Source organism: Ranitomeya imitator, chromosome 4 (assembly GCF_032444005.1).
Source record: "Ranitomeya imitator isolate aRanImi1 chromosome 4, aRanImi1.pri, whole genome shotgun sequence".
NCBI lineage: Eukaryota > Metazoa > Chordata > Amphibia > Anura > Dendrobatidae > Ranitomeya > Ranitomeya imitator.
In genome coordinates, this window is record NC_091285.1 from 627,914,333 (window position 1) to 627,937,402 (window position 23,070).

The following is a 23,070-nucleotide window of genomic DNA, read 5'->3' on the forward strand; positions in this document are numbered from 1 at the left end:
AATTTCCTGGAAAAGAAAGCACATGGTTTGAACACTGAGCAACCAGAACCTCTCTGTGACAAAACCGCCCCTGCACCAATCTCAGAAGCATCAACCTCGACCTGGAACGGAAGAGAAACATCAGGTTGACACAACACAGGGGCACAGCAAAAACGACGCTTCAACTCCTGAAAAGCTTCCACGGCAGCAGAAGACCAATTAACCAAATCAGCACCCTTCTTGGTCAAATCGGTCAATGGTCTGGCAATGCTAGAAAAATTACAGATGAAGCGACGATAAAAATTAGCAAAGCCCAGGAATTTCTGCAGACTTTTTAGAGATGTCGGCTGAGTCCAATCCTGGATGGCCTTAACCTTAACCGGATCCATCTCGATAGTAGAAGGGGAAAAGATGAACCCCAAAAATGAAACTTTCTGCACACCGAAGAGACACTTTGATCCCTTCACGAACAAGGAATTAGCACGCAGTACCTGGAAAACCATTCTGACTTGCTTCACATGAGACTCCCAATCATCTGAGAAGATCAAAATGTCATCCAAGTAAACAATCAAGAATTTATCCAGATACTCACGGAAAATGTCATGCATAAAAGACTGAAAAACAGATGGAGCATTGGCAAGTCCGAACGGCATCACCAGATACTCAAAATGACCCTCGGGCGTATTAAATGCCGTTTTCCATTCATCTCCCTGCCTGATTCTCACCAGATTATACGCACCACGAAGATCAATCTTAGTAAACCAACTAGCCCCCTTAATCCGAGCAAACAAGTCAGAAATCAATGGCAAGGGATACTGAAACTTAACAGTGATCTTATTAAGAAGGCGGTAATCAATACACGGTCTTAGCGAACCATCCTTCTTGGCTACAAAAAAGAACCCTGCTCCCAATGGTGACGACGATGGGCGAATATGTCCCTTCTCCAGGGACTCCTTCACATAACTGCGCATAGCGGTGTGTTCAGGTACGGACAAATTAAATAAACGACCCTTAGGGAATTTACTACCAGGAATCAAATCGATAGCACAATCACAATTCCTATGCGGAGGTAGGGCATCAGACTTGGACTCTTCAAATACATCCTGAAAGTCCGACAAAAACTCTGGGATGTCAGAAGGAATGGATGACGAAATAGACAAAAATGGAACATCACCATGTACTCCCTGACAACCCCAGCTGGTTACCGACATAGAGTTCCAATCCAATACTGGATTATGGGTTTGTAGCCATGGCAACCCCAACACGACCACATCGTGCAAATTATGCAGTACCAAAAAGCGAATAACTTCCTGATGTGCAGGAGCCATGCACATGGTCAGCTGGGCCCAGTACTGAGGCTTATTCTTGGCCAAAGGTGTAGCATCAATTCCTCTCAACGGAATAGGACACCGCAAAGGCTCCAAGAAAAATCCACAACGTTTAGCATAATCCAAATCCATCAGATTCAGGGCAGCGCCTGAATCCACAAACGCCATGACAGAATATGATGACAAAGAGCACATTAAGGTAATGGACAAAAGGAATTTGGACTGTACAGTACCAATAACGGCAGAGCTATCGAACCGCCTAGTGCGTTTAGGACAATTAGAAATAGCATGAGTAGAATCACCACAATAGAAACACAGTCTGTTCAGACGTCTGTGTTCGTGCCGTTCTACTTTAGTCATAGTCCTGTCGCACTGCATAGGCTCAGGCTTACTCTCAGACAATACCGCCAGATGGTGCACAGATTTACGCTCGCGCAAGCGACGACCGATCTGAATGGCCAAGGACATAGACTCATTCAAACCAGCAGGCATAGGAAATCCCACCATTACATCCTTAAGAGCTTCAGAGAGACCCTTTCTGAACAAAGCCGCTAGTGCAGATTCATTCCACAGAGTGAGTACTGACCATTTCCTAAATTTCTGACAATATACTTCTACATCATCCTGACCCTGGCATAAAGCCAGCAGATTTTTCTCAGCTTGATCCACTGAATTAGGCTCATCGTAAAGCAATCCCAGCGCCTGGAAAAATGCATCAACATTACTCAATGCAGAATCTCCTGGTGCAAGAGAAAACGCCCAGTCCTGTGGGTCGCCACGCAAAAAAGAAATAATAATCAAAACCTGTTGAATAGGATTACCAGAAGAATGAGGTTTCAAGGCCAAAAATAGCTTACAATTATTTCTGAAGCTCAGGAACTTAGTTCTGTCACCAAAAAACAAATCAGGAATCGGAATTCTTGGTTCTAGCATCGATTTCTGATCAATAGTATCTTGAATCTTTTGTACATTTACAACGAGATTATCCATTGAGGAGCACAGAGCCTGAATATCCATGTCCACAGCTGTGTCCTGAAGCACTCTAATGTCTAGGGGAAAAAAAAGACTGAAGACAGAGCTAAGAAAAAAAAATGATGTCAGGATTTCTTTTTTCCCTCTATTGGAAATCATTGAAGGGCTCCTTGTACTGTTATGGCTGGCAATCAGGCAACACAGCGTGCAGTAATCAGCGCACATACAGAGATCTGGCAATAACCAAAAACAATAGGACGAGCTCTGAGACGTGGAATCTCTGTAGACTGCAGTACCTGATCTATCCTCACACAACTATAAGCAGCAGTGGATTGCGCCTATCACTACCTATGCAACTCGGCACTGCCTGAGGAGCTGACTAGCCTGAAGATAGAAATACAAGCCTGACTTACCTCAGAGAAATACCCCAAAGGAATAGGCAGCCCCCCACATATAATGACTGTTAGCAAGATGAAAAGACAAACGTAGGAATGAAATAGATTCAGCAAAGTGAGGCCCGATATTCTAGACAGAGCGAGGATAGCAAAGAGAACTATGCAGTCTACAAAAAACCCTAAAACGAAAACCACGCAAAGGGGCAAAAAAGACCCACCGTGCCGAACTAACAGCACGGCGGTGCACCCCTTGCTTCTCAGAGCTTCCAGCAAAAGTTAATAGCAAGCTGGACAGAAAAAACAGAAAACAAACTAGAAGCACTTATCTAGCAGAGCAGCAGGCCCAAGGAAAGATGCAGTAGCTCAGATCCAACACTGGAACATTGACAAGGAGCAAGGAAGACAGACTCAGGTGGAGCTAAATAGCAAGGCAGCCAACGAGCTCACCAAAACACCTGAGGGAGGAAGCCCAGAGACTGCAATACCACTTGTGACCACAGAAGTGAACTCAGCCACAGAATTCACAACAGGCGACCGCAAAAAAAAAAAAAAAGAAAAAAAAAAGCAAAGTGTAATTCTCTGTCCTCTGATGTGATCGCACATCAGAGGACAGAGAAATAGGGGGATTCAGGGACCCTATTATACTCACCAGTGTCCCTGGATCCTCCTGCTGCTCCTCCTGGCCGCCGGCATCTTTTTGGCAAAAGAAAATGGCGGGCGCATGCGCAGTGCGCCCGCCATCTGTCGGCCGGCAGGAGAAGAGCAGTTGGGGCTAAAATTAGGGCTTGGGTTAGGGCTTGGGTTGGGGCTAAATTTAGGGTTAGAGTTAGGGCTAAAGTTAGGGTTAGAGCTGGGATTAGGGTTAGGGTTTGGATTAGGGTTGGTATTAGGGTTAGGGTTGGCATTAGGGTTACGCTTGGGATTAGGGTTAGGTTTGGGATTAGGGTTAAGGTTAGGGTTGTGATTAGGGGTGTATTGGGATTAGGGTTAGGTTTGAGGTTAGGGTTGAGATTAGGATTAGGGGTGTGTTGGATTTAGGGTTTTGATTAGGGTTATGGTTAGGGTTGACATTAGGGTTGTTTTGGGGTAAGGGTTGTGATTATCGTTAGGGTTAGTGATTAGGATTATGGATCGGGTTGGGATTAGGGTTATGGTTAGGGTTGACATTAGGGTTGTTTTGGGGTAAGGGTTGTGATTATGGTTAGGGTTAGTGATTAGGATTATGGATCAGGTTGGGATTAGGGTTAGGGGTGTGTTGGGGTTAGGGTTGGAGCTAGAATTGGGGGGTTTCCACTGTTTAGGTACATCAGGGGGTCTCCAAACACGACAGCCAATTTTGCGCTCAAAAAGTCAAATGGTGCTCCCTCCCTTCTGAGCTCTGCCGTGCGCCCAAACAGTGGGTTACCCCCACATATGGGGCATCAACGTACTCGGGATAAATTGGACAACAACTTTTGGGGTCCAATTTCTCCTGTTACCCTTGTGAAAATAAAAACTTGGGGGCTACAAAATCTTTTTTGTGGAAAATTTTTTATTTTATTTTCACGACTCTGCATTCTAAACTTCTGTGAAGCACTTGGGCATTCAAAGTTCTCACCACACATCTAGATAAGTTCCTTGGGGGGTCTAGTTTCCAAAATGGGGTCACTTGTGGAGGGTTTCTACTGTTTAGGTACATCAGGGGCTCTGCAAACGCAACATAACGCCCGCAGACCATTCTATCAAAGTCTGCATTCCAAAACGGCGCTCCTTCCTTCCGAGCTCTGCCGTGCGCCCAAACAGTGGTTTACCCCCACATATGGGGTACCAGCATACTCAGGACAAATTGGACAACAACTATTGCGGTCCAATTTCTCCTGTTACCCTTGTGAAAATAAAAACTTGGGGGCTACAATATCTTTTTTGTGGAAAAAAAAATATTTTTTATTTTCACGACTCTGCATTCTAAACTTCTGTGAAGCACTTGGGCATTCAAAGTTCTCACCACACATCTAGATAAGTTCCATGGGGGGGGTCTAGTTTCCAAAATGGGGTCACTTGTGGGGGGTTTCCACTGTTTAGGCACATCAGGGGCTCTCCAAACGCGACATGGCGTCCGATCTCAATTCCAGACAATTCTACATTGAAAAAGTAAAACGGCACTCCTTCTCTTCCAAGCTCTGCGGTGCGCCCAAACAGTGGTTTACCCCCACATATTGGGTATCGATGTATTTAGGAGAAATTGCACTACAACTTTTGTGGTCTAATTTCTCCTGTTACCCTTGTGAAAATAAAAATTTGGGGGCACAGATCATTTTTGTAGAAAAAATGTGATTTTTTTTATTTTCACGGCTCAACGTTATAAACTTCTGTGAAGCACTTGGGGGTTCAAAGTGCTCACCACACATCTAGATAAGTTCCTTAAGGGGTCTAGTTTACAAAATGGTGTCACTTGTGGGGGGTTTCCACTGTTTAGGCACATCAGGGGCTCTCTAAACGTGACATGGCCTCCGATCTCAATTCCAGCCAATTCTGTATTGAAAAAGTGAAACGGCGCTCCTTCACTTCCAAGTTCTGCGGTGCGCCCAAAAAGTAGTTTACCCTCACATATGGGGTATTGGCGTATTCAGGAGAAATTGCATAACAAAATTAATGGTTACATTTCTGTTTTTACACTTGTGAAAATAAAAAAATGGTTCTGAATTAAAATGTTTGCAAAAAAAAGTTAAATGTTCATTTTTTCCTTCCACATTGTTTCAGTTCCTGTGAAGCACGTAAAGGGTTAATAAACTTCTTGAATGTGGTTTTGAGAACCTTGAGGGGTGTAGTTTTTAGAATGGTGTCACACTTTGTTATTTTCTATCATATAGACCCCTCAAAATGACTTCAAATGTGATGTGGTCCCTAAAAAAAATGGTGTTGTAAAAATGAGAAATTGCTGGTCAACTTTTAACCCTTATAACTCCCTAACAAAAAAAAATTTTGTTTCCAAAATTATGCTGATGTAAAGTAGACATGTGGGAAATGTTATTTATTAACTATTTTTCGTGACATATCTGATTTAAGGGCATAAAAATACAAAGTTTGAAAAATGCAAATTTTAAAAAATTTTCGCCATATTTCCGTTTTTTTCATAAATAATCGCAAGTAATATCGAAGAAATGTTACCACTAACATGAAGTACAATATGTCACGAAAAAACAATCTCAGAATCAGCGGGATCCATTAAAGCGTTCCAGAGTTATAACCTCATAAAGTGACAGTGGTCAGAATTGTAAAAATTGGCCCGGTCATTAAGTACCAAATTGGCTCTGTCAGTAAGGGGTTAATAAAATAGAAATCTTTTTACATTTGCTGGGATGACTTTTGTCTTCATTTTTCCTCTTTAGAACTCACGTTTAGCTTATAATGCCTTTTGGCACCGTGCTCCCACACCTGGGGTTATTTTGCAGTCTTTTGATATTTCATTTTTTTATTTTGCGCACTGTGCGAGGAATATGAGGAACAAGTTCAAGACAAAAATAAAGAGCATTTTTCGCAACATTTATGAGCCATGTGCCCCATTTATAAAGGATAAGGCATGGGGGGGGGGGGGGGGAGAATAAAAAAAAAAAGGAAATACAAAAAGAAAAAAAAAAAATTACAACATTATTGACCACTACCTGACACCGATGGGCTGCAGCGCTCACGCTGTAAAACAGTGGCCGCCACCGATGGGCTGCAGTGCTCACGCGGTAAGGCTACTTTCACACTAGCGTTTTTTGCCAGACGTCGCAATGCATCGTTTATGTAAAAAAACACATCCTGCAAAGTTGTTTGCAGGATGCGTTTTTGCCCCATAGATTAACATTAGCGACGCGATTGCGCCGTGTTGTGGCGGACCGCCGGGAGCAAAAAACGTTACATGTAACGTTTTTTGCTCCTGACGGACCGCTTTTTCTGACCGCGCATGCGCGGACGGAACTCCGCCCCCACCTCCCCGCACCTCACAATGGGGCAGCGGATGCGCCGGAGAAATGCATCCGCTGCACCCGTTGTGCAGTGCGTCAAACGCTAGTGTCGGAATCTCTGCCCGACGCATTGCGACGGGGAGATTCCGACGCTAGTGTGAAAGTAGCCTAAAACAGTGGCTGCCACCGATGGGCTGCAGCGCTCACGCGGTAAAACAGTGGCCGCCACCGATGGGCTGCAGCGCTCACGCGGTAAAACAGTGGCCGCCACCGATGGGCTGCAGCGCTCACGCGGTAAAACAGTGGCCGCCACCGATGGGCTGCAGCGCTCACGCGGTAAAACAGTGGCCGCCACCGATGGGCTGCAGCGCTCACGCGGTAAAACAGTGGCCGCCACCGATGGGCTGCAGCGCTCACATGGTAAAACAGTGGCCGCCACCGATGGGCTGCAGCGCTCACGCGGTAAAACAGTGGCCGCCACCGATGGGCTGCAGCGCTCACGCGGTAAAACAGTGGCCGCCACCGTTGGGCTGCAGCGCTCACGCGGTAAAACAGTGGCCGCCACCGTTGGGCTGCAGCGCTCACGTGGTAAAACAGAGACCGCCACTGATTGGCTGCAGCGCTCACACAGTAAAACAGTGGCCGCCACTGATGGGCTGCAGCACTCACACGGTAAAACAGTGGCCTGCAGCCCTGGGAAACCTGGCACTGTCAGAGCGGCGCTGATACGGAAGGACTGCATGTTATTTTATCAGGGGGGGCTAATTCATCTAAAAGGGAGTGAACAACACCTTTAAAAAAATGCAAATGATGAATTAAGGCCCAAATGTTTACCAAAATTGAATCTTTAAACATATTTACAATAGGGGAGATTTATACAATAAAGGACAACACTGTTCGTCCAACATGCGGCCACCTGACACCTGCTAGGGCAGCGGACACCCACCCACAATAACCCCCATTATAAAGCTGCCCCAATACAGCAACATCTACGCCGGCCATATATAATAGTCTGCATTACAGCCGCCATATTAGTGCACGGCCTCTATCACAGCCAGGCGACCAACACAGCGACCACCAGGTGTCAGGACCCCCGACCGAAAGTGCCCGTATGTCTCCCCCCTCCGTCAGTCACTGCAGTAATAGCTATAACGGCTGTCACTTCTCACCCCGGCCCGGAGACACGGCCGCCGCCAGCAGCACGGACAGGAGCAGCACGTAACACACACGGGCAGCCATCGCTGTGCAAACTTCTATGGCACTTCCTGTTAATCTTCCGGCTTCCGGTGAAATAGAGCCGCCATGTTGGTCCACCCCAAGGTCTGAGGTGAATAAAGATGTGCTTTCGGACGCCATCTTGTGGTGGAGTGTGAAACTGTTTCAGAAATGTGAAATTTTATTAAAGTGATTTCTACAGTACAATCTGTGACTCCTCATTTCCTCATGGACTTACATTTGCGAGAAATTACGTTTCTAGAACCAGATTGTCGCTTGATAGCAGGGATTTTGAGTCTTTTGTCAAAACTACAAAGTAGGCATCTGTTTTCTGCGCCACCTTTGTAGTCAGCCATAGCTGTTAGGACATATAGCTGACCTCCCAAGACAGCAGGACAGCTCCCCAAATGTGGGATTGCCCCGCTGGATTCAGGAGGAAGGTTTGGTTATTTAGCCGGCATCTGCCTGTAACCGCAACAGATGGACAATCTCCGGTCACTGCTGTTAATCATTCAGATGCTGCAGCTGCTGTCAATCATTTAAATGACATGATTTCTGGTGCGCTCATGAGAATGGCTGTGTCCTACATCACCAAAGCCTCCTTGAACATGTGCAGTGCGCTGGTAAAGCGGTGGTGTGTACGCCAGCTTACGACAAATTGTCAGGAAGGCAAAGATCCGGCAGTGATGCCAGTTTTGAAAATCATATACTGTAAGGCCGGGTTCACATTGCATTAATAGCAGTCCGTTCAACACATATGTTAACAGGCTGCTGTTAACGCAAGTGCCGTTATGGCAGCACGCTAGCACAGATACAGCTAGCAGATGCTCTATCTGCGCTAGCGGTGACGGACCCGGAAAAGCTGCAGCCCGCGTCTCGGGGTCCGTCGCTCAATGACGGCACATCACTAGCTTCACTACTTGATGCTCGATGCGTCCGACATTGGACTACTTAACACCACGTTAATGCCGCGGTATAACGTAGTCCGTCTAAACGACACACCCAACGCAATGTGAACCCGGCCTAACTGACATTTAGATCGGGGTCACATGGCTGTCGATTGAGAGAATCGCAGCACAAGTGCGAAGATGGAGAACATAATTTATCCATCTTCTCCATTGTCTGTGCAATCCCATGTTTCACAAGCATCCATAGACTTGTATGCTGGATCGGCATGAGAAAATAATCGCAGATCTGCACTGTCCCATAGTATTGGGCAAAGAGCTATTCAATAAAATATCTTGTAGCACTCGGCCGCGTTATACGCTCGTGTGAGTGAGCCCTCACAGGAAGGCAGGGCCAAACTGGCCATCGGGCAGTTCTGGCAAATGCCAGAAGGGCCGGTGCCAGTAGCGGGCCACTGCACGCCGACTCACCCTTCCCTCCCCCTGCACCGCCACCGCATTCAACTATACCGGCTTCTATGACGCCGGTACAGTTGAATACAATGATGGAGGAGAGAGCGTCACTTGACGCTCCCTCTCCCATAATTCCCCGCTCTGCCTCTGACACTGCGGGTGCGCGCGCACTCACTGTGTCCCAGGCAGTGCAGCGGTAGCCGCTGAGACAGAGGCAGGGAGAACCGCGGGCACGAGGAAAGGTGAGGAGCTTGAGTTTTTTTTTTACTGGACTGTGAGGCCATTCTAGGTGGGGAGGAGAGATGTGGGCTGTGCTATATACTACTATGTGGACTCTGCTATATACTACTGTGTGGGCTCTGCTGTATACTACTATGTGGGTAGTGCTATATACTACTATGTGGGCTCTGCTATATACTACTATGTGGGCTGTGCTATATACTACTCTGTGGGCTCAGCTGTATACTACTATGTGGGCTGTGCTATATACTACTGTGTGGGCTCTGCTGTATACTACTATGTGGGCTCTGCTGTATACTACTATGTGGGCAGTGCTATATACTACTCTGTGGGCTCAGCTGTATACTACTATGTGGGCTGTGCTATATACTACTCTGTGGGCTCTGCTGTATACTACTATGTGGGCAGTGCTGTATACTACTGTGTGGGCTCTGCTGTATACTACTATGTGGGCTCTGCTGTATACTACTATGTGGACAGTGCTGTATACTACTGTGTGGGCTCGGCTGTATACTACTGTGGGCAGTGCTATATACTACTGTGTGGGCAGTGCTAAATACTACTGTGTGGGCTGTGCTATATACTTTGTGGGCTGTGCTGTATACTACTATGTGGGCAGTGCTGTATACTACTATGTGGGCAGTGCTGTATACTACTATGTGGGCAGTGGTGTATACTACTATGTGGGCAGTGCTGTATACTACTGTGTGGGCAGTGCTGTATACTACTGTGTGGGCAGTGATGTATACTAATGTGTGGGCAGTGATGTATACTACTATGTGGGCAGTGCTGTATACTACTGTGTGGGCAGTGCTGTATACTACTGTGTGGGCAGTGATGTATACTACTGTGTGGGCAGTGATGTATACTACTGTGTGGGCAGTGCTGTATACTACTATGTGGGCAGTGCTGTATACTACTATGTGGGCTGTGCTATATACTACTGTGTGGGCTGTGCTATATACTACTATGTGGGCTATGCTGTATACTACTATGTGAGCAGTGCTGTATACTACTGTGTGGGCTGTGCTGTATACTACTGTGTGGGCTGTGGTATATACTACTATGTGGGCAGTGCTGTATACTACTGTATGGGCTCTGCTGTATACTACTATGTGGGCAGTGCTGTATACTACTATGTGGGCTGCGCTATATACTACTATGTGGGCAGTGCTGTATACTACTGTATGGGCTCTGCTGTATACTACTATGTGGGCAGTGCTGTATACTACTATGTGGGCTGCGCTATATACTACTGTGTGGGCTGCGCTATATACTACTGTGTGGGCAGTGCTGTATACTACTATGTGGGCAGTGTTATATACTACTGTGTGGGCAGTGTTGTATACTACTATGTGGGCAGTGCTGTATACTACTATGTGGGCAGTGCTGTATACTACTGTGTGGGCAGTGCTGTATACTACTGTGTGGGCTCTGCTGTATACTACAATGTGGGCTGTGCTATATACTACGTGGGCTCTGCTGTATACTACTATGTGGGCTGTGCTATATACTACTGTGTGGGCAGTGCTATATACTATTATGTGGGCTCTGCTGTATACTACTATGTGGGCTGTGCTATATACTACTATGTGGGCAGTGCTGTATACTACTATGTGGGCTCTGCTGTATACTACTATGTGGGCTGTGCTATATACTACTATGTGGGCTGTGTTGTATACTACTATGTGGGCAGTGCTGTATACTACTGTGTGGGCTGTGCTATATACCACTGTGTGGGCTGTGCTATATACCACTGTGTGGGCAGTGCTGTATACCACTGTGTGGGAAGTGCTGTATACCACTGTGTCGGCAGTGCTGTATACCAATGTGTCGACAGTGCTGTATACTACTGTGTGGGCTCTGCTGTATAACATAGTAACATAACATAGTTAGTAAGGCCGAAAAAAGACATTTGTCCATCCAGTTCAGCCTATATTCCATCATAATAAATACCCAGATCTACGTCCTTCTACAGAACCTAATAATTGTATGATACAATATTGTTCTGCTCCAGGAAGACATCCAGGCCTCTCTTGAACCCCTCGACTGAGTTCGCCATCACCACCATAGTATACTACTATGTGGGCTGTGCTATATACTACTATGTGGGCTCTGCTGTATACTACTATGTGGGCTGTGCTATGTACTACTGTGTGGGCTCTGCTGTATACTACTATGTGTGCAGTGCTGTATACAACTGTGTGGGCTGTGCTATATACTACTGTGTGGGCTTTGCTGTATACTACTGTGTGGGCTGTGCTGTATACTACTGTGTGGGCTGTGCTGTATACTGTGTGGGCTGTGCTATATACTACTGTGTGGGCTGTGCTATATACTACTATGTGGGCTCTGCTGTATACTACTATGTGGGCAGTGCTGTATACTACTATGTGGGCAGTGCTGTATACTACTGTGTGGGCAGTGCTGTATTTTACTATGTAGGCTCTGCTGTATACTACTTTGTGGGCTCTGCTGTATACTACTGTGTTGGCTGTGCTGTATACTACTTTGTGGGCTGTGCTATATACTACTGTGTGGGCAGTGCTGTATACTACTGTGTGGGCTGTGCTGTATACTACTGTGTGGGATGTGCTGTATGCTACTGTGTGGGCTGTGCTGTATACTGCTAAGTGGGCTGTGCTATATACTGCTATGTGGGCTGTGCTGTATACATGCTACGTGGGCTGTGTTATCTGCTATACAGGTTGTGCTATATATTATGGGGGGTATATTATATTCTATGGGGGAGGCCGTGTTATATACTATGTGGCTGTTGTACACTATTGTGGGGGTATACTATATTCTAAGAGGGAGGCTGTGTTATATACTATGAGGGGCTGCATTATATTCTATGGGGGCTACTGTTGTGAATTCTGTGGCAGAGCTCCCTCCTGTGGTCACAAGTGGTACTTCGGCTGATTCTCTCTGTGAGCTTCCGTTGGTGAAGGAAAGTGGTACTGCGGCTTCTGAGTTTCCTTCCTCAGGTGATGTGGTGAAGTCATTAAGTGCTGCTCTATTTAACTCCACCTAGTGCTTTGATCCTGGCCTCCAGTCAATGTTCTAGTATTGGACCTGTTTCCTCCTTGATTGTTCCTGTGGCCTGCTGCTTTGCATAGCTAAGTTTCGCTTTGCTATTTTGTTTGCTGTTTTTTTCTGTCCAGCTTGTCTATTTGTTTTTTTCCTGCTTGCTGGAAGCTCTGGGACGCAGAGGGTGTACCTCCGTGCCGTTAGTTCGGTACGGAGGGTCTTTTTGCCCCCTTTGCGTGGTTTTTGTAGGGTTTTGTGTTGACCGCAAAGTTACCTTTCCTATCCTCGCTCTGTTCAGAAAGTCGGGCCTCACTTTGCTAAATCTATTTCATCTCTACGTTTGTCTTTTCATCTTAACTCACAGTCATTATATGTGGGGGCTGCCTTTTCCTTTGGGGTATTTCTCTGAGGCAAGGTAGGCTTATTTTCTATCTTCAGGCTAGATAGTTTCTCAGGCTGTGCTGAGTTGCATAGGGAGCGTTAGGCGCAATCCACGGCTGCCTCTAGTGTGGTTGAAGAGGATTAAGGATTGCGGTCAGCAGAGTTCCCACGTCTCAGAGCTCGTTCAATGTTTTTGGGTTATTGTCAGGTAACTGTATGTGCACTGACCTCTATGTCCATTGTGGTACTGAATTACCTTATCATAACAGTACTGGAGGCCCAAAGTACTAATGATTCTCAATAGAGGGAAAAAAGAAGTTCTGAGACCATTTTTTTTTCTCTGCACTGTGTTTTGCCTTTTTTTTCCCCTAGACATTTGGGTGGTTCAGGACACAGGTGTAGCGATGGACATTAAAGGTCTGTCTTCATGTGTGGATCAGCTCACGGCAAGAGTACAAAATATTCAAGACTTTGTGGTTCAGAATTCTATGTTAGAACCGAGAATTCCTATTCCTGATTTGTTTTTTGGAGATAGAACTAAATTTCTGAGTTTCAAAAATAATTGTAAACTATTTCTGGCTTTGAAACCTCGCTCCTCTGGTGACCCAGTTCAACAAGTTAGGATCATTATTTCTTTTTTACGTGGCGACCCTCAGGACTGGGCATTTTCTCTTGCGTCAGGAGATCCTGCATTAAGTAATATCGATGCGTTTTTCCTGGCTCTCGGATTGCTGTACGAACCTAATTCAGTGGATCAGGCAGAGAAAAATTTGCTGGCTCTGTGTCAGGGTCAGGATGAGATAGAGGTATATTGTCAGAAATTTAGAAAGTGGTCCGTACTCACTCAATGGAATGAAGGTGCGCTCGCAGCTATTTTCAGAAAGGGTCTCTCTAAAGCCCTTAAGGATGTCATGGTGGGATTTCCTATGCCTGCTGGTCTGAATGAGTCTATGTCGTTGGCCATTCAGATCGGTCGACGCTTGCGTGAGCGTAAATCTGTGCACCATTTGGCGGTATTACCTGAGCTTAAACCTGAGCCTATGCAGTGCGATAGGACTTTGACCAGAGTTGAACGGCAAGAACACAGACGTCTGAATGGGCTGTGTTTCTACTGTGGTGATTCCACTCATGCTATCTCTGATTGTCCTAAGCGCACTAAGCGGTTCGCTAGGTCTGCCACCATTGGTACGGTACAGTCAAAATTTCTTCTGTCCGTTACCTTGATCTGCTCTTTGTCATCATATTCTGTCATGGCATTTGTGGATTCAGGCGCTGCCCTGAATTTGATGGACTTGGAGTATGCTAGGCGTTGTGGGTTTTTCTTGGAGCCCTTGCAGTGTCCTATTCCATTGAGAGGAATTGATGCTACACCTTTGGCCAAGAATAAGCCTCAGTACTGGACCCAGCTGACCATGTGCATGGCTCCTGCAGATCAGGAGGTTATTCGCTTTCTGGTGTTGCATAATCTGCATGATGTGGTCGTGTTGGGGTTGCCATGGCTACAAGTCCATAATCCAGTATTAGATTGGAAATCCATGTCTGTGTCCAGCTGGGGTTGTCAGGGGGTACATGGTGATATCCCATTTCTGACTATTTCGTCATCCACCCCTTCTGAGGTTCCAGAGTTCTTGTCTGATTACCGGGATGTATTTGATGAGCCCAAGTCCGATACCCTACCTCCGCATAGGGATTGTGATTGTGCTATCGATTTGATTCCTGGTAGTAAATTCCCAAAAGGTCGACTGTTTAATTTATCTGTGCCTGAGCACGCCGCTATGCGGAGTTATGTGAAGGAGTCCTTGGAGAAGGGGCATATTCGCCCGTCATCGTCGCCTTTAGGAGCAGGGTTCTTTTTTGTAGCCAAGAAGGATGGTTCGCTGAGACCTTGTATAGATTACCGCCTTCTAAATAAGATCACGGTTAAATTTCAGTACCTCTTGCCGTTGTTATCTGATTTGTTTGCTCGGATTAAGGGGGCTAGTTGGTTCACCAAGATAGATCTTCGTGGTGCGTATAATCTTGTGCGTATTAAGCGAGGCGATGAATGGAAAACTGCATTTAATACGCCCGAGGGCCATTTTGAGTATCTTGTAATGCCATTCGGACTTGCCAATGCTCCATCAGTGTTTCAGTCCTTTATGCATGACATCTTCCGAGAGTACCTGGATAAATTCCTGATTGTGTACTTGGATGACATTTTGATCTTCTCGGATGATTGGGAGTCTCATGTGAAGCAGGTCAGAACGGTGTTTCAGGTCCTGCGTGCTAATTCTTTGTTTGTGAAGGGATCAAAGTGTCTCTTTGGTGTTCAGAAGGTTTCATTTTTGGGGTTCATCTTTTCCCCTTCTACTATCGAGATGGACCCTGTTAAGGTCCAAGCCATCCATGATTGGACTCAGCCGACATCTCTGAAAAGTCTGCAAAAGTTCCTGGGCTTTGCTAATTTTTATCGTCGCTTCATCTGCAATTTTTCTAGTATTGCTAAACCATTGACCGATTTGACCAAGAAGGGTGCTGATGTGGTCAATTGGTCTTCTGCTGCTGTGGAAGCTTTTCAAGACTTGAAGCGTCGTTTTTCTTCTGCCCCTGTGTTGTGTCAACCAGATGTTTCGCTTCCATTCCAGGTCGAGGTTGATGCTTCTGAGATTGGAGCAGGGGCTGTTTTGTCGCAGAGAAGTTCTGATTGCTCGGTGATGAAACCATGCGCCTTCTTTTCCAGGAAGTTTTCGCCTGCTGAGCGAAATTATGATGTGGGCAATCGAGAGTTGCTGGCCATGAAGTTGGCATTCGAGGAGTGGCGTCATTGGCTTGAAGGAGCTAAGCAGCGCGTGGTGGTCTTGACTAATCATAAGAACTTGACTTATCTCGAGTCTGCCAAGCGGTTGAATCCTAGACAGGCTCGTTGGTCGCTGTTTTTTGCCCGTTTTGACTTTGTGATTTCGTACCTTCCGGGCTCTAAAAATGTGAAGGCGGATGCTCTGTCTAGGAGTTTTGTGCCCGACTCTCCGGGTTTATCTGAGCCGGCGGGTATCCTCAAAGAGGGAGTAATTGTGTCTGCCATCTCCCCTGATTTGCGGCGGGTGCTGCAAAAATTTCAGGCTAATAAACCTGATCGTTGCCCAGCGGAGAAACTGTTTGTCCCTGATAGGTGGACGAATAAAGTTATCTCTGAGGTTCATTGTTCGGTGTTGGCTGGTCATCCTGGAATCTTTGGTACCAGAGAGTTAGAGGCTAGATCCTTTTGGTGGCCATCTCTGTCGCGGGATGTGCGTTCTTTTGTGCAGTCCTGTGGGATTTGTGCTCGGGCTAAGCCCTGCTGTTCTCGTGCCAGTGGGTTGCTTTTGCCCTTGCCAGTCCCGAAGAGGCCTTGGACACATATCTCTATGGATTTTATTTCAGATCTTCCCATCTCTCAAAAGATGTCAGTCATTTGGGTGGTCTGTGATCGCTTCTCTAAGATGGTCCATTTGGTACCCTTGTCTAAATTACCTTCCTCCTCTGATTTGGTGCCATTGTTCTTCCAGCATGTGGTTCGTTTACATGGCATTCCAGAGAATATCGTTTCTGACAGAGGTTCCCAGTTTGTTTCGAGGTTTTGGCGAGCCTTTTGTGGTAGGATGGGCATTGACTTGTCTTTTTCCTCGGCTTTCCATCCTCAGACTAATGGCCAGACCGAACGAACCAATCAGACCTTGGAAACATATCTGAGATGCTTTGTTTCTGCTGATCAGGATGACTGGGTGTCCTTTTTGCCTTTGGCTGAGTTCGCCCTTAATAATCGGGCCAGCTCGGCTACCTTGGTTTCGCCGTTTTTCTGCAACTCTGGGTTCCATCCTCGTTTCTCTTCAGGGCAGGTTGAGTCTTCGGACTGTCCTGGTGTGGATACTGTGGTGGACAGGTTGCAGCAGATTTGGACTCATGTAGTGGACAATTTGACCTTGTCCCAGGAGAAGGCTCAACGTTTCGCTAATCGCAGACGCTGTGTGGGTCCCCGACTTCGTGTTGGGGATTTGGTTTGGTTATCTTCTCGTCATATTCCTATGAAGGTTTCCTCTCCTAAGTTTAAACCTCGTTTCATTGGTCCGTATAGGATTTCTGAGGTTCTTAATCCTGTGTCTTTTCGTCTGACCCTTCCAGATTCTTTTTCCATACATAACGTGTTCCATAGGTCATTGTTGCGGAGATACGTGGCACCTATGGTTCCATCTGTTGATCCTCCTGCCCCGGTTTTGGTGGAGGGGGAGTTGGAGTATATTGTGGAGAAGATTTTGGATTCTCGTGTTTCAAGACGGAAACTCCAGTATCTGGTTAAGTGGAAGGGTTATGCTCAGGAAGATAATTCCTGGGTCTTTGCCTCTGATGTCCATGCTCCCGATCTTGTTCGTGCCTTTCATATGGCTCATCCTGGTCGTCCTGGGGGCTCTGGTGAGGGTTCGGTGACCCCTCCTCAAGGGGGGGGTACTGTTGTGAATTCTGTGGCAGAGCTCCCTCCTGTGGTCACAAGTGGTACTTCGGCTGATTCTCTCTGTGAGCTTTCGTTGGTGGAGGAAAGTGGTACTGCGGCTTCTGAGTTTCCTTCCTCAGGTGATGTGGTGAAGTCATTAGGTGCTGCTCTATTTAACTCCACCTAGTGCTTTGATCCTGGCCTCCAGTCAATGTTCTAGTATTGGACTTGTTTCCTCCTGGATTGTTCCTGTGGCCTGCTGCTCTGCATAGCTAAGTATCGCTTTGCTATTTTGTTTGCTGTTTTTTTCTGTCCAGCTTGTCTATGTTTTTTTCCTGCTTGCTGGAAGCTATGGGACGCAGAGGGTGTACCTCCGTGCCGTTAGTTCGGTACGGAGGGTCTTTTTGCCCCCTTTGCGTGGTTTTTGTAGGGTTTTGTGTTGACCGCAAAGTTACCTTTCCTATCCTCGCTCTGTTCAGAAAGTCGGGCCTCACTTTGCTAAATCTATTTCATCTCTACGTTTGTCTTTTCATCTTAACACACAGTCATTATATGTGGGGGCTGCCTTTTCCTTTGGGGTATTTCTCTGAGGCAAGGTAGGCTTATTTTCTATCTTCAGGCTAGATAGTTTCTCAGGCTGTGCCGAGTTGCATAGGGAGCGTTAGGCGCAATCCACGGCTGCCTGTAGTGTGGTTGGAGAGGATTAGGGATTGCGGTCAGCAGAGTTCCCACGTCTCAGAGCTCGTTCAATGTTTTTGGGTTATTGTCAGGTCACTGTATGTGCACTGACCTCTATGTCCATTGTGGTACTGAATTACCTTATCATAACAGGCTACCTTATATATTATGGGGAGGTGGGCTGTATTATATTCTATGGAGTGGCTGCATTATACTCTGGGGTGGCTGCATTATATTCTGTAGAGTGGTCGCTGCATTATACTATATGTGGGCTGCATTATACTGTATCGAGGACTATGGGGAATACGTTATACTATATGAAGAAGTATGGGGTGCATTATACTATGGGAAGTGAATTGTACTACATGGATGACTATGGCGGTGCATTATACTATATGGAGCACTTTGAGGAGTGTATTATGCTATATGGAGGACTATGAGGAGTGTATTATGCTATATGGAGGACTGAGCAGTGTATTTTAATATATGGAGGACTATAGGGAGTGTATTATACTATGTGGAGGACTGTGGTGCACATTATAATATATGGAGGACTATGAGGTGTATTTTACTAAACAAGTAAAATGCTGCATATTCAGATTGTTTTTGCTGGAACAGAAATCATTGTTCTCAGGAGCACATCGCCGGCGTAAACTGTAGATGTGCTGCTGATAACATGATACTATATGGTGATCTGTTAGTGATCTATTAGTGATCGTTCTTGTCCCATCATTATTCCTCAGCTGGTGGAAAGAGTCCGGGAAACAAGCGTTGAACAACTTCAGTATTGTCGATCAAACTCATTTAGCGGCCTGAACTCAGCGCTTGTAAATACAACCGAAATGCTTTGTGTGATGTGCAATATGTTAGCATTTGGGGCCCTATTTTAAACTTTGCCTAGGGCCCCACTTTGCCTAAAACCGGCCTTGCCTACAAGTGTGCAAAGATATTATACAGTCACCATGTGACAAGTGGGCCTGTGTAACTTCAAATGCCAGGGCTGAATTTTAGTCCCAGTCCGGCCCTGCAGGAAGGTATTAACAGGATTAGTGGGACAATTAATACGGGAGAAGAAAATGATTCACCTGCTGATTTTCTTATCTCTGACCAAATTAAATAAATGATTTTATGGAAATTTGTTAAACAGAAAGCAAAAGAAATAAGCTTGTTAGAAGCAGTAAAAAAAAAAAAAAAAAAAAAAAAAAAAGTGAAACTCTCAGGTTACCTGTAGGCCAGACTCGCACGTTCAGTATTTGGTCAGTTTTTTTACCTCAGTATTTGTAAGCCAAAACCAGGAGTGGGTGATAAATACAGAAGTGGTGACGTGTTTCTATTATACTTTCCTCTGATTGTTCCTCTCCTGGTTTTGGCTTACAAGTACTGAGGTAAAATACTGAACAAATACTGAACGTGGCCTCAAACTCTAATAGAAATAAAGAATCTTCCCCTTATTGTTATCAGAGAGAACTAGTGACCTCAATACACACCACAATCCAATATACCAAGACTAATATATACCAATAATACCACATACAAGGGTCACACACCGCCACACCATGACCAGACCACATACTGTATTACCCCCACAGTGACTGAATATTACCACATACAAGGGTCACATGCAGCTCAAAGGCCACATATTACAACAACATAGTGACCAAATATTACCTCTATACTTATCATTAACAAAATCCACAGTACAAACACTAATTTTGCCACCAGGGATATTATACACAGGAGTTATGCATATAGTGTATAATGTACAAGTAATACAGTAATCACCAGTGACATTATACACAGGAGCTCTGTATATAGTGTACAGGTAATAAAGGGATCACCAGTGACATTATACACAGGAGCTCTGTGTATAGTGTACAGATAATACAGTGCTCATGAGTGACATTATACACAGGAGCTCTGTATATAGTGTACATGTACTAAAAGGGATCACCAAAGACATTATACACAGAAGCTATGTATATAGTGTCAGTGTACAGGTAATACAATGATCACGGTGATATTATACACAGGAGCTCTGTATATCGTGTACAGGTAATACAGGAATCACCAGTGACATTATACACAGGAGCTCTGTATATAGTGTACAGGTAATACAGGGATCACCAGTGACATTATACACAGAAGCTCTGTATATAGTGTTAGTGTACAGGTAATACAATGATCACGGTAATATTATACACAGGAGCTCTGTATATAGTGTACAGGTAATACAATGATCACCGGTGACATTATACACATGAGCTCTGTAGATAGTTTACAGGTAATACAGGGATCACGAGTGACATTATACACAGGAGCTCTGTATATAGTGTACAGGTAATACAGGGATCCCCGGTGATATTATACATAGGAGCTCTGTATATAGTGTATAGGTAAGTAATATAATAATCACCGGTGACATACACAGGAGCTTCAGTGTACAGGTAATACAGTGATCATGAGTAACATTGTATACAGATCTGTATATAGTGTGTAGTATACAGGTAACCACCAGTGACAGTTCTACAATGAAGCTCCGTAGATAATTTATAGTGTAAGTGTACAGGTAATCCAGTGACTCACAAGTAACATCTCCAATTGAAGTCATTAATTTACACTTTTTGTTTTCATCCGATGCAGCTCGCTATGACGTTGGTCCACTTATGACTCATCTCTGCAGAATATAACACACAAACATATATGGTAGATTGCTTCTAGAGCACTTCCCCATTTTTTCCCCACTTCTACACTGCACGAGATGAAAAAGAAAAGTGCCATTGTGCCACTCTGGTGACCTGCACAGTAGCAGTATCACCAAAAAGAAAATATTTTACAGTAGTGATGTCCTTTGTGACCCTTTCAGAGTAGAAATGCCCTTCCCATGGCACCCATACCGTATTAATGCATATGTCCTTTTTAGTGGTCTCCGTATAATAACAACATTTCTATTTGTGCCCCCAAACAGTGGTAATGTCCTTTTTGTTAAAATTCAAGAGTGATTCCCCCCTTCCTTGTGGCAGCCATATAATAATACCTTGATACAGCTGGAACAGTGAAAAATTGTGGTCTTGTAAATTAATAATGTAGAATGTAAGTCCGCAAGGACAGGGTCCTCTCCCCTCTGTACCAGTCTGCCATCATAAATTTGCTTACTGTAAATGATATCTATAACCCTGTATGTAACCCCTTTCTCATGTACAGCACCATGGAATGGTGCTATATAAATAATAATAATGTATGAGGCAACATTGTTAATGTGGGGGGCATTGTTAAGGTGACCCCTTACACTAACATTTCCCGTTCTGACCTCAAAAATAGTAATAATAGCCACCTCTGAGGCGTGATACAGTATAATCTCCTCCCCTGTGGTCCCCATACAGTATACTGTTCCCATTTTTTTGGGCCCCATGTAGTATAATGTCCTTCTCTTGGGCTCCATGTAGTATAATGCCCCCTCTCTGGTCCTCATGTAAAGTCCCACTCTTGGGCCCTCTGGATCCCATACTGTATAATATCTCCCTCATGTGCCTCCTATATAATCTAACGTACTCCTCTTGGACCCCGATGTAATATAATGTCCCTCTCTCTGGGCAGCATATTGTATAATATCCCCCACTCAGGTGCTCATGGAAGTAAAAAAATAAATAAATATGATTCTACTTAATTATCATTAGTTCCACAAGTGGCTCCTCCTTAGTGTTCCATCTCATGTTGAAGGCAGCACAATGCAGTGATGTCATCTGCTGCCACTGACCTCTGATAGGCTGGCAGCATATTTAGGTATTGCGAGGCAGGGAGAACGTGACCCCGTTATGAGGAAGCCCATCTAGCTGTAACTAGCGCCTATACATGCAGGGACCCTTCTGCCCGTTGTACTATGTGCAACCACGTTAAGTGCACTCTAGCTCAAGGGCGCACTGAGGGATTTCCCAGTAGAACGGTCCAAGCCTGCCCCAATTACATTTTTCAAACTGCCACCCCTTCCTGGTCACGTCATTACAGGTTGCAGACTAAAGAAACACTGCTCGTGACAAATATCGACTGACTTGAAGGGCAGAATGCTGAGCAAATATACCTCACACAACCGAGGAACAGAGCTGTGACATGAGGAAAAAAATAAATCTCACTGAGTACAAGAGTTTATTTTTTTCAGTTTCATTGTCCTCCATGCTTATTTGTACATCAATTCTGCTCAGTCAGTCTCCTTGTCCTGTTATGAAGCTGTCCGCATGATTGAGCAGAACATATTTACAGATAAGCATGAAGGATGAAGCTGGAGGAAAAAAAAACAAAAAAAAAAAACACTGTGCTAAGTCAGCCAAACAGATTTATTTCTTCTCACGTCACAGTCCTGCTCTTTGGCTGAGTGAGTTATGTTTGCCCACGATGCTGCTCTTCTGTCAGCTGATGCTCATCTCGAATGGTGTTTTTAGAGTCTTCCACCCTTCCTGAAACCATTAAAAAAATGGTGCATTGCCGGCACTTTCTTCTGTGACTTCCTCAGCTGAGATTGAAATCTACCTGGGTGTAGGCTGGACACCAGACAACTGAGGGAATACGGGTGCACACCAAAAAATGAATCATTTATAGTCCAAAAACTGAGAAAGAAGTGGTACTTGCCATCCGGTAAAATATTCCTTAATTTAGTCCATAACACGGGTACAGCGGAACAGGAGCGGACACCTTCTATCCTATGCCCGTTGAAGCGCAGCTAGCACAAAACGTCCATCGTTCACAGATTGTCTGCTCCTCTCCCGCTGTACCAGTGTTATTAAGTAAAGGAATGTTTTACCGGATAGTGAGTGCCACCTCTTTCTATTTTTCAACCCATCCTGACATGACTAAAATGGGTTGTAGTGTGAAATATGTTTTGGGGCCATTTTATCACATTTTTGAAGAATCATTCAGGTCTGGGCTCTCGCTCGGCCATGCCAAAGCTTTGACCCTCTAGCAAAGCCATTCTTTTATTGATTTGGAGGTATACTTAGCGTCCTTTGTCATGCTGAAAGGTGAAATTTCTCTTTATCTTAAGCTTTTTATAAGAGGCCTGAAGGTTTGGTTATAAAATTCACAGATTTTTGAAACTGTTCAAATTCCTCCCCCTTAACTAAACTTAACTAA

The 23,070-nt window shown here is 45.1% G+C and overlaps 1 protein-coding gene across 1 annotated transcript in view; it reads right to left on the reverse strand.

Annotated features, from left to right (window-relative positions):
- The window catches only part of TGOLN2 (trans-golgi network protein 2), a 37,768-nt gene extending 29,911 nt beyond the window's left edge, over nucleotides 1-7,857 (reverse strand). The window contains exon 1 of the mRNA XM_069766681.1: nucleotides 7,773-7,857. Coding sequence (XP_069622782.1) covers nucleotides 7,773-7,842 — 70 coding nt within the window. The 5' untranslated portion in view covers nucleotides 7,843-7,857. The remainder of the gene's footprint in view (nucleotides 1-7,772) is intronic.
- Between the last annotated feature and the right edge of the window lie 15,213 nt (nucleotides 7,858-23,070).